Source organism: Pagrus major, chromosome 20 (assembly GCF_040436345.1).
Source record: "Pagrus major chromosome 20, Pma_NU_1.0".
NCBI classification, from domain to species: Eukaryota; Metazoa; Chordata; class Actinopteri; order Spariformes; family Sparidae; genus Pagrus; species Pagrus major.
This window is the reverse complement of record NC_133234.1, coordinates 1,407,627-1,420,105: the sequence shown is the minus strand read 5'-3', so window position 1 is coordinate 1,420,105 and position 12,479 is coordinate 1,407,627. Positions and strand designations below refer to the sequence as shown.

Here is a 12,479-nt window from a genome sequence, read left to right as displayed (position 1 = left end):
TTTTAAAACCATCCTCCTGCTGCAGCTTCTTTCATTTTGCTGCTTTGAACAGTCATGTGGAGGAGTGGCTGTGGTAGAATAACAGAGCGCCAGCAGACCTGGACCAGCTGACCAACAGCCTCTTAACGTAAAAATAATAGATTAATAAAAGTAGAGCTGCCACACAGACACTTAAAGGACTGACCAGACATTTCAACTCCAGATTATAGTTATGTAGTGCGTATTTTTAATTCCAATTTTATACAGGCCTATTGAAAAAATATACCTGTATTTTTTTTTTAAGAAGTTGTTACAGAGGTCCGGACCTCAGTGACCTCATAGTTGGTTACGACAGTGTTTACAGCAGTACAAAGATACTAAATGAGCCACCCAGCCACAGTCTGTTCACCCTGCTGCCGTCTGACAACAGATACAGAAGTATCTGCTGCCGTACCACCAGACTACAGAGCAGCTTCACTCCCCAGGCTGTGCGACTTGATTATTATTTGTTAATTAGTCCGTATAGTTTCTGTTTCTTGCATGTGTGAGGAAATAACAACAAAAATGTGCAATTTTCAACACAATCTTAACGTTGAATCCTGAGAGTGACTGCAACGAGGTGGCTGATCCTGACACACACATACTTCCTCTGTTGTAATCATAAAAAACAGTTTCCCTCTCCACTTCATAAAAATGATGTTGCTCTGTTAAGTGCTACAGAGGGGCACTGCACTGTCTGAAGCACACACTGTACACTATATAACTAAGGTGGGCAATGGAAAAATTCTAGTCGCTACAACCATAGATCTCATAAAAACATTGAAATACCAGATTAACAGATTTATTTACATATTTATTGAAATATATGTTATTTTGCTCTGTAGACAAAGGCTGAAAGATGCAGGGTTGTATATTGATCACACAGGCTGGCTCTCCGCCTCCTCCTCTGCTCGAGCTGTTTCCTTTTCCCCAGCTGACAAAAGAAAACACACGTTAAAAAAAAAAAAACAGTGACTTAAGTGCAGATTTTGATACTTTATCATTTTCTTGGTCTCACTTTCAGGACTCGTCACTTCTTGTCTGGCCTCTCAGTACTTCTGCGTTCGAAACATTTGAGGCATATGACAGTAACACCACACACAACAGTCACAAAAACAGGCATGAGATGAATTTATACATCAGAATCAACATGAGCAAACACTGAAGCTCAGCAGGATGTTTTATTTACTGCAGGTTATTTCCTGTACTGTGAGGTTGTTCCTGTTTAGTGCAGAGTAACAAGTAGTCAGCGTTACTCCTCAAATAGTTACGATCATTTGAAAGTGAACTTTGAACATTTCTAAATTAAATGTAAAAAAGGACGTATATATAAATGAACACTTTACCAAACTATGCAGTTAACTTTGTGTTCCCGCCCCCTGTTTATATTAGTGCTTTGCACTTTGTATATTGTTAGCCCAGGGCTATCCTTAGCCTTAGGCTAAGAGTTAACCTGTGCTAACTTTTCACACACAGATTGTTAACCCAGGGTTAGCCTAAGCCTAGGCCTGTACGGGTCACCCTGCACTCCTCCTAGCCCAACTGTGTGCTGGAGCACACAGCTACAGTGTTGTGTTACTACTCTGTTTACTTTAGCCCTGTTTCAGACCGGCACCTCTTAGGCTGTATTCAGACCAAACCAGGCATTGCAGGGTGGTGTGGCGGTGTGGGAGTGTCACTCCATGGTCTGTGTGTGTGACTTGTTGTGAACCCCCCACTTATCAGTTTGACAAAAGGAGAAGCTGATATGTTGTTGTGCTGCTAGCATGCTGTTCCTTCTGGTGATCGTTTGTCCTCATCGACAGATAAAAAATAACAGTAAACAACAAGGATGAGGCGGATCATTACTGTGTGTTTTAAACTGGGACACGAGACCAAACCAAGTGATCACAAGTATAACATAGCGTTACACAGAGAAATGTCTGTGTGTAGTCAATTTTCTGGGGATTACCCCACAAACTGGGGGTGAACCTTGCACTGGAGCAGGGCCTGCAATCCCTAGGCTAAAGTTGGGGTTAGCCCACTTTGGAATGGGCCAGGATTGTACCGGTGTGAAAGCTTTCTTTAGCCTGGGCCTAAGAAGGATCTAAACTCTGGGCTGAGTGCAGTGTGAAAATCCCTATTGACAGCAGAAATCCTAATTGAATGACCAAATAGGACATTTTCAAACTGATATTTCTTTTAAAAAGTTTACCTTCTATGAATAAAGTCATGTAAGACATTTTAAGGCACACTCTGTCAAACTAACTAACGATTGTAAAGTTTGACAATTTATAAGCAAAAATCTTAAACTATAAGTAAAGTCTGCAGGTATCTGATAGTGATGAGAGGGATTTGAAACAACATTATTTTGGGTTGTTGACGTTCACCTGAAGTCCCTTTGCCTGGAGTCCACAGCGTCAGGCCGGTGACACACTTGGGGATCCACTTGACGACGGCGGTGGAGGCCAACTCGCCCCACTCGCCCTCAGCTCGGTCCTGCAAAGAATGGAGGGAGAGGGAGACTAAGCTTCACATGTTTGTGTGCAGAGAAGAAATGCACTAGAATAAATCACTTTGATACATTTTGGCTTTTACTGCATGGAAAATGCATATGCAATGGATATGTCCATCTTGATGTTTTCACAAACAACAGTAGGCCTCAGAGTGTGTTCGGTATTTGTTGTGCAAACTCAACACTCACTAAAGGTGACACTAGTACATGCATCTGGAGGTTTTTATATAGTCACTCATGCTGATCACACCATGCATACCAAGTCAAACATGCACTTAGGACAGGCAAATGTTCACACAAAAAGGGTAGTCATACTTCTGGCAGTATTTTCAATAACAATAATGAATTCTTATGCATGCAAAGACACAAGGTCATCATGAAAGACACAGATATTTCTGAGTGATCTATCATCAGCAGCTGCCTACAGGCAGTGGAAGCACCTCCTCTTCTCCTGCTGAGGCTCCTAAGGTGTGATAACCATCCCTGGAGCCCGGGTACAGTGACCTCTGTGTATTCATATTTTTACTGTTCTCCTCAACGTTCGCTGGCTGGAGTTTTAATCAAGAGAGTTGTCATGGTTATCATCTGATATTCCAAAGGTCCAGCTCTCCAGGTTATAGTCAGTAAATTAAGTACATACAGTATATAGTTAAATCAGATGAAACAATTGGTTGTGCTAATGTTGAGTTACCTGCTCTGCATGGTGGTATTCACCGTGCTGCTCACACCCAGCGTCAAACACATACTTCCCCGGGCCATATGGCTGCAAAATCAGAATGAGATGGCAGAGACAGGAAATGAATCTTCTTTGAGAAAGGCCATGTTACAAATCACCACCATAGAAAAACGACATTTATTTATTTCAGCAAGAGCAAAGCAGTGAGTCAGAGAAATAAAACGTTATTTCTCTGACTGTTGCACAGCAGATTTGGTGTGAATTCAGCCACAGTGCATGCTTCATACTGTCCACTGTTTACCTCTCTGCTATGCATATGTGTGTTTGTGTGTGTAGCTCAGGTCAAGTAACGTCTCTAACACGGCAAAATAAGAAGAAAATAAGAAATACAGGCAGAGGGCATATGGTGGTCAATAGTGATGATTGAGAGGGATTACTTTTGTATGAGTCTATAAGTTGTTTATCTGGAAATCCTGCTTCGTATTCCTTTAAAGTAAAACTATGATTGAGGTTTATTGCAATGTTAATCCAGCCACTGTTTCTGTCAGATATAATAATACTGTACTCATCAAGGTAAATGCTGATATTCTGGGAAGGAGAGAAAAAAGCAATGAGTTTGCACACCTATTTTCCTTACTAAACAGAAAAACACAACCATACACCGTCAGAATTAAAGTTATCTCTCTATTAATGAACTTAATTGCCCAGATACCTCTTTGCACTCTTCATTCAAACTCGAGCTTAACTAAATCAAACTCCCCAAAACAGTCTTGGTTTGTCTTTCCACAATCACCTCTGGTTTGGTCCAAATAAATCCTAAAGTAAGATGTGAAAATCTTCTGGCTCTACGTGCCAATGTTTTGACGACAGACTCCCCTGTCAACTAATAGGGCCATTTAGCTCAACAGCTAACTAAGCTGCTTGCTGACGGCAGCTAGTCGCTAAAGCCAAAAATAGCTAGTGCAAAGAGTATAATGAGCAGCAGTTATTCTGCCCCCTACAGTTTTGGAGCTACCTTTGAATTCTGTTCATTTCTTATGAATAACACCCTTTAAATGTAACATTTGCAAAATCATTGTATAGCTCTCCTCAAAATAAGTTGGCTAACCTGAGGGTTTACAACCTGTCTGATCATCAGGCTGCTCCTGTTTCTCACCCACTGGATCTTTTTTTATATATTGTTCTTGATGCAAAAGTAAAACGCAAGTTGTAATAAAGTGTAGTTTTCAATAAGCAGTTATTTTGGTTTTATTGTGAAACTGGCAGCTTCACAGATCAAATGTAGAAGAACTGAGTTTAGAGAGAATATCCAAACGGGTGTAAAGAGACTTTAAACTGATGTTTTACTTGAATTGAAAGCTGAGATAATATAACTGCTAATATTCTGTGTCTACCCTATTACTCATCTGACAAAGGCTGACTCCTTCTTGCCCTACTCAGGCCAGGATATCCAATATTTTCACTAATCATTGCCCAGGCATTCAGTGAAGAAGTAATCAAAGCAGAACTTACATTATTGTTGATAAAGTTACCAATGTATTTGTGGTTGGGGTGGGTGTACTCTCCAGCTGACTCTATCTTTCCATTCAGCCATGAGCCCTTGTATTTGGAGCCAGTTTCGTGGTAGTGGTAAATTCCCTGGCCATGCCTGGCAATGAGATGACACAGAGGATTTCACATTCTCATACATTTAGATTTAGAGTTTAAATAAAAGGTATCAGGCAGGCTTTAAATCAGGAAGCCATGGGAGGACATGGCCTCTGATACAAACCGGCAAAGGAGTGTGAGTGACATTCACTGACCTCATGTGATGCAGCCACTCTCCATCATACATGTCTCCATTGGGGTAAGTGTAGACACCATGACCCTGTCTCAGGTCCTCCACCCATGACCCTGACAGACAAGAGAGACAAGAGAGACAACAGCTAAAGTCTAGTTTCAGAAGCTTCAGGTGCACACTAATGAAATACAGGAGCTGGTGACTATCTCAACTCATATTCTCTGGTATTATTGTACCTTCATATTTAGAGCCATCTGGATAGTAGAAGGTGCCCTGTCCATGTTTCAGGTTCTGGTAATAGTCTCCCACATACCTCGAGCCATCCTTGAAGCGATATGTCCCCTATCAGACAAAACAGTCAAAGATAAATATAGATTAGTCACATGGACAAGTATCTACCAGTGTAAGGTTATGGACACCTCTGTTCCAATAACAGAAATATTGTTTTTATCAAAGACTGAAATGGATCTAAAGGTAAACAGAGAATGTGAGACATTGCTGAAATTCAAAGTCTACAATGAGCTTTAATGAATCTACTTCAGGAGTATTAAAACAACTATTTCTGACACACTGTACATGATTTCACTGGTGTGTTTGTGTACATTTCTTGAGTCAGTCCCAGTTGGACCTGTAGTCTCTGCTGGACCTGTGGTCTCTGCTGGACCTGTAGTCTCTGCTGGACCTGTGGTCTCTGTTGGACCTGTAGTCTCTGCTGGACCTGTGGTCTCTGTTGGACCTGTAGTCTCTGTTGGACTTGTAGTCACTGTTGGACCTGTAGTCTCTGTTGGACCTGTAGTCACTGTTGGACCTGTAGTCTCTGCTGGACCTGTGGTCTCTGTTGGACCTGTAGTCTCTGTTGGACCTGTAGTCACTGTTGGACCTGTAGTCTCTGTTGGACCTGTGGTCTCTGTTGGACCTGTAGTCTCTGTTGGACCTGTGGTCTCTGTTGGACCTGTAGTCTCTGTTGGACCTGTGGTCTCTGTTGGACCTGTAGTCTCTGTTGGACCTGTAGTCTCTGTTGGACCTGTAGTCACTGTTGGACCTGTGGTCTCTGTTGGACCTGTAGCCTCTGTTGGACCTGTAGTCTCTGTTGGACCTGTAGTCTCTGTATGTCTGGTCTGAAACCTACCTCTCCGTGTCTTTTGCCCTTGTCGTACTGTCCCTGATACAGGTCTCCGTTGGGCAGCAGAGCTTTGCCGGTTCCGTGCCTCTCTCCGGCTTCATTCCTGCCTCCTTCATATTCCTGCTCAGTCAACACACACACAGGAGATCTTCTTCAACGACGGAAACATAAAACCTGGACTGTTAGCAGCGCACAGGCAGGTAATGCTAACGCTAGCTTAACGACAGCTAACGTTATTACACAAAGCGAGCAGAGTATCATCTGTAGCATCCTCTGTAACATCATCTGTAACATCATCTGTAATATCATCTGTAATATCATTTGTAGTATTATCTGTAGTATCAACCCTTTACCCCGAGTTTACTGCGTTCATCATCAAACTCATCAGATCCAGCGTCCGACATCTTCCTGCGTGAGGGTGAACAACTGAAGCTCGTGCGCTACAGTTGTTTGATGTTGCCATGACAACATCAGTCCCACGTTACTCAGAGCTGAGCGAGGTTCAGTTCCCGCCGAGCGTCAGGAGCGTCAAGAGCGTCAGAAGCGTCAGGAGCGTCAGAAGCGTCAGAAGCGTCAAGAGCGTCAGAAGCGTCTGGAACGTCAGGAGCAGCGTCAGGAGCGTCAGGTGCGTCGGAAGCAGCGTCAGGTGCGTCGGGAGCAACGTCAGGAGCGTCGGTAATCTTTTACATGCGAACAGAAAGTCCTTTCTAACAAGCAGAGAACCAAAATATCCCAAAGTTACGAGTTCAACATTATTATTCTATGACTGTATTGGTAATTTGTCAAAAGATCTATATCAAATTAAATCAAACTAAATGCAAATCAAAGAGCTGCAGGTACGCAGGTGAAATAAGTCCAGTGTCCACTCAAAGATCTTTTGGTTTTCATGGTTTATTTTTCAAAAAAGCAAGCCAGCAGACAGCAAAGGAATCCTGCATGCCTCTCCTGCTCTGATAGAAAACCAGAGGCCCACCCTGGTGCATTATGGTCCTACATCTAACCCTCTACCTACAGTAGACACCCAGGGTGCCCACAGTGTTACCCACACACGCAAACAGACACACAGACAGAAAAACTCAGCTAAATACTAACTGGACAAAACTTTACACGCTAAACAAGAACATGATTAAACTAAACACATAACTAGTAAAAGAAAATACTATCAAGCTCTAATCTAAATAAACTAAACATCTAGAATATTCTAACAAAAAATAACACTTGTTATTGGCAAAGATAATAACTAAAAACTAACAACAAACATTCAAGCTGATTGTGCCTGCGTACCGTGTTGTTGAAGAAATATCACACTAACCACGATACAAACACCACGACAAGTTGTATACAACTAGATACACTAGTTTGAGATGTCAAAAACATTTATAGGGCCTACAGTCATGTACGGTAAACACTGAGGAAAGTGAAAGTCATCATTACCACCGCCGGAGCCTGTGGTGCCTGTTAGTGGCCGGCAGATCAGACTGTGGTTGTACTAAGCAGCTTCCAGGTGTGAATGTGTCACTGTGTGAATGGGATCAGGGTTCCTGAAAAAGAGTGAACCAACCAACCCTGAATGAATAAAGCAAAAAACAAAAAAACTTTCACTTAATCCTAGCCTACATGTTCAACTCGTGACTTCTCAAGCACAGTAATGAGCTAAACTGGGTTTTGGGGAGCGTATTCCTTTATATGGACCAGGCAAACACCAAAGGAGGGCGACTATCTGCACATGTACACAGCTAGATTCTGTAATTTGATTCATGTTCACCCTTTCCCTAAATGAGAAAATGTTGGCAGTGGTACAGGCTGTAGCGACTTATATAATATGCTCAAGTAGACCTCAAACTAATACTTAAACTTCTGCATTCAAAATTTCAGCAAGGTATCAAATTATTGTCAACAAAATGTACTTAGTCTTAAGATAGAGCTCTATTTATCTGCTTTATATACTGCTGATAGTTTAACCAGAAAATATTGAATTTGTTGATGATAAACATTGTGTGTAAAATATGAATTTAGTTTTCTTCCATTTTCTGTCTGTTTTTTAGCTAATCACTGAGCAATTTTCATTCAAATGGCTGACCGCCGTCTTTGTCCGACATCCAGTCCCTGTAACATATCCAGGGGTGCCACACCACTTGTCTCTACACTACCACCCTCTGTAACTTTACAGCAATTCCAAAGTTTCATGTTCAGAGTGTAAAGATACATAGGGAATTAATACTTATGAAAATTATATTTTGAGACAATTTAGATTTTCATTTTTTTCAATTATCAAATGAAACACAAATAGAAACAAAAACTACTAAAAAGATCTGAGGGGTGATCACCATGTTGCATAAAAGTGGCCCCTTGTATGCCCCTGAGGTAGATAAAACATGATATGGTGGCCTAATGTGCGAGAAAACATAATAAAGTTCACTTCAGGTTGCCCCTCCAGTGGAGAAAGTGTTTTTATTACGGAGGTCTAGTCGTCATATTTCAAATCTGACAGCATAATAAAACCATTGGAATCATAATGAGCGTTTGTAAATGTTTCATCATAAATTAATCACAACTGTCTACACATCTGTGCCTCACAGCATACAGCCGGTGCCCTTTTTTATGTGTGTCGCCACTCAGACAGTCAGAGTCAGCCACGGCTGAGTAACTCATAACACGTGCTCTAAGTCACTACTATTATCTACTGCTTTCAATCATGCACAAGATGCTGTTTTCAAGTGCCTGTGGTTTCTCAGCACTGACACTGGAGGGAGCTATGGTCTACATTTTCATTGGCAAAGAAAAGGACATTTCCTGATAATATTCCTTAAGTTATAATATAATAATAGTTCAAAATAGCTGCGATATTTGTATTGACAGATGAACATTGTAAGATGAACCACTAAATACTGAAGACCAGGCAGTATCCATCAGGAACTGACAGTATACGTGAATGGAAACAAATCTGGATTAATTAATTAATTAATCAGATAAACAGCATTCTCTAAAATTCATTCATATAAATCTATTCAATATATCAAAATGTAGTGCTTGGATGCATTATTGGTATTGATTACTCTTATCGATAATGATTAATGAGTTCTAGCTGAGAGAGGAGCGCACGTTAACAGCTGTCCATTAACTGATATCAAAGTGCATCAGTGACAGATAATGGACTGTGTGACCTCTGCTTAGCAGCCCTTTATTTAGACAACTTGAACTTGACTTGACATTAACTCATAAGCCATGAGATTTTGCCATCTGTTGCTTTAAAGATTAAAATGAACCCTGGTTGAAATCCATCACATTCACTTTGGCTTTCTGAGGAGGCCATATTCAAAATGTCTGAAGCTATGACTCAATCAATAGAAACTCACATGCCGGTTAAAAAAGGCAAATGAAAGGCAGTTTGTGGCTGCGGTGGTTATCCACATTGCATCATTGTCCTCACACTGAGTGTCATTATCCCTTTGAGGACAGTCCCTAAGAATATCTCTCTCCTGATTAATTCTCTAAAGTAGCCCATATTTAAGATGGAGGCAGTGTAAGTCGCAGGTTCATTGGCTGCTTGTTCATGATTTAGCACCCTCCTTGTCAGTTTACAGCCGTCTAATCTCCCTCTCATGACACGAGAATTACAAATGAGTGACAGTTTGAAGACCTGACTTCACTCAAGAGTTACATTGGTACTAATGTTGGGCTGGTGATTAAGAAAAAGTCATAAGCGATCTAGTCAGAGAGCATCTTGTTGGGGTTTCCTTTCTATGAAATCAGAGGATCAATATCAATCTCATGTCATGTAGCTATGTGAGCTTTACAGGACTAAGCAGGTGTATCTTTTTAACTTTGAACACAGACAGGCTTGCTGCTTTGCTCTTCATCCACTCTTTATGCTAAGCTAGGCTAACCACATCCTGAAATGCAGCCCGATGTCTTGTCGCAGTGGCCAATCATGTAAACTGGCAATCAGACAAGCAGCCTAATGTGTGTAACGCAATGTGTTTGACATCGTGCACCAGTTTAAAACACTTTTGTTTCATCTGTAAATGTCGATGACCACTGTAGGACCGGCATGTTTAACCTACTGTGGCAGAGGCATGACTGCAGATCATAGGCAGACTAGAATGGATCAGTAGCGTGATGTTTCACTGAACTTGTGCCCCAGTTTAAAACACACAGTAATGATCTGCCTCACATTCTGGTTGTTTACTGATATTTTTAATCCGTTGATGAGGACAAACGATCACTGTAGGACCAACATGTTTTTAGCATAACAACATAGCAGCTTCTCCTTTAAGCTAACTGAGCGTCGGGGTTCAAAGTTCACAACGTTACATCACACAAATGGGCCGCTGCACCACCATGCAGTGTTTAGCCACAAACATGACAGTGATATCAGTCTTCTCATCTGACACAAAGAAGGTGAATATTTCTGAAAATGTTCAACTGTTGTCTTTAAATGCACAGTATGTAACTTCTGCCACTAGGGGTCCCTCAATCAAAACAATGAAACCAGAAGACGTAGTTTGATGACATTGTGAAGTAGTGTGGGATCATGGGAGTTTCACTGTATGTGAAAATCTATCTGACATGACCCTGGCAGAAATGTTCATGGACAAGGTAATGTATTAAAGTTTTATTCACGTTACGCTTAATGTAATTACAAAAATTAACAAAATACATATCAAAGGTCTAGTAGTAGTTATATTTATATATACAGATATGTTAATGCAGAAATGTTACATAATATATCCTAAAGTTGAAGTATTTTTTTATACGGTCTATTATTTGCCTCACTGTTCTACAGTGTCCCTCTTTGGGAGATGATGGCAGGAGAAAAGAGAGGACTCCAAATCTCTGACACGACCATTAGTCCAGTGTAATCTCTAAAGCCGTCCCAGGAGGATCCTGGGGGAATTTCTATTGAGGGACTCATCAGCTATGTCTTTATTTATAAGCCTGTAATAGCAATCACAGGGGTCACAGATACATTTTGTGTAATATTTCAAAACAGTTTATAAGCCTTGGAGACTGTTTGATTGTGGATTGATGGAAATTGGTTGAACCGACTTTTATTGAACCTTGCCTCTGTATATTAAATTATTTTGTCAAATCAAAAATTCTTGCTTAGACACATGGCACAAAAAACGGATTCCAGAGTAATGTTCCTTGAAATTTGTATGAAAATGACACGTTACCATGCATTTTGTAATTATGCTGTATTTCCCACTGGTATACATACTCGGCCTCCTTCCCAGCTGCTGCTGCTCCTCTCCGGGTCACTCATCCTCTGGAGCAGCTCTGTGCTGCCACTGTTCTCTGGGCTAGTTAGGCAGAGCGGACAGGTCAGTGCCTGCTGGGCTGCCCTGCTGCTGGTGCACTGACTGGCCCAGAGACACTGCAGCTGCAGCAGCAGGAGAGGTCAGTGTGTTTACAGCTCACAATCCACCGCTGGCTGTTTGTTTTATAAACCAACCACAAGAAAAACAGACACAACCCATTCACACCAGAGTAGGGTGGGTCTCACAAGAAATGCAGTGGGGTTCATAATCATGCAACAATGATCATAATCATGTAAGACAAAATACAGTTCATGTAGATGAAGCATAAAATATACAGAATCATGTCAAATATAACTCATAAAATACACCTTTAAGTAATATTTCATTTCATATTTTTCATTTCATTGGAGTTGTAATTTTCTTTATGAGAATTAGATGACAAGATTGATACCAGCTGGAGTCAGGGTGTGCATAGTTATCCTAGCCTAGCATTGAAAGTGTCAAACAGCTCCAAAGCCTGCTAATTAATATATGCCTTTTTAATCTGCTTAATCTGTACAGAAACAGAAATGTAAAAATGACTATTTAAGGTTTAAAGGAAAGTTATGACTTGGAACAATTTAATACAACATTCCCGTCAATGAGATGAACAGCGCCAGGCTAGCTGTTTTGTCTGAATCTAGCCTTTACAACAGTTAGCTTGGCTGCACATCCTAACCTTGGTACTTGATCTCAATCTTCTCATCTCACTTTCAGAAAGAACAAAATCTATTTCCTCTTTCATCATGACTTTACATTGTGGATATGCCAGTTTATAATTCTGTTATAGCTGCTTTTACTAGAGATCATCTTTAATCGCATCGTGTGGTTCTAATCTTCCAAACACAGGAATGAAGATGCTAAACAAACAGTGTATCAGTCTCTGCATGCTCGGAACATTTCAGCATCTATGTGATGCTGGCTCTCTGGCAGAGGTCACCCTCCTTTGGCATTCATTCTTTTCTTGAGCTGCAGTTGCTCCCTGCCACGGATTTATAACAAAAGCTCAGTGACATCTCCATGATATGACATGCCAAGCTAATCACTTCTCTCCACCCACATTCATTTGAGGCTTTGACCTAAATATA

The 12,479-nt window shown here is 41.0% G+C and overlaps 1 protein-coding gene across 1 annotated transcript; it reads right to left on the bottom strand.

Moving 5' to 3' along the window:
- Nucleotides 1–896: 896 nt before the first annotated feature.
- On the bottom strand, nt 897–6,495 carry rsph1 (radial spoke head component 1). The gene is made up of 8 exons (XM_073490128.1): nt 6,445–6,495; nt 6,098–6,211; nt 5,205–5,310; nt 4,991–5,081; nt 4,701–4,836; nt 3,204–3,275; nt 2,388–2,496; nt 897–952 (listed from the first exon to the last, which is right to left on the bottom strand). Exons 1-8 carry the CDS (start codon nt 6,493–6,495, stop codon nt 897–899), a joined length of 735 nt encoding a protein of 244 aa, XP_073346229.1.
- Between the last annotated feature and the right edge of the window lie 5,984 nt (nt 6,496–12,479).

What these genes read in the sequence shown, in the direction of transcription:
- rsph1 (XM_073490128.1), bottom strand. Translation starts at nt 6,495, where the DNA reads ATGTCGGACGCTGGATCTGATGAGTTTGATGATGAACGCAGTAAACTC. An exon ending in AGATGGCTCTAAATATGAAG is followed by an intron (nt 5,082 to 5,204) that starts GTACAATAATAC and finishes CTTGTCTGTCAG; the next exon opens with GGTCATGGGTGGAGGACCTG. An exon ending in GAGTGGCTGCATCACATGAG is followed by an intron (nt 4,837 to 4,990) that starts GTCAGTGAATGT and finishes TCTCATTGCCAG; the next exon opens with GCATGGCCAGGGAATTTACC.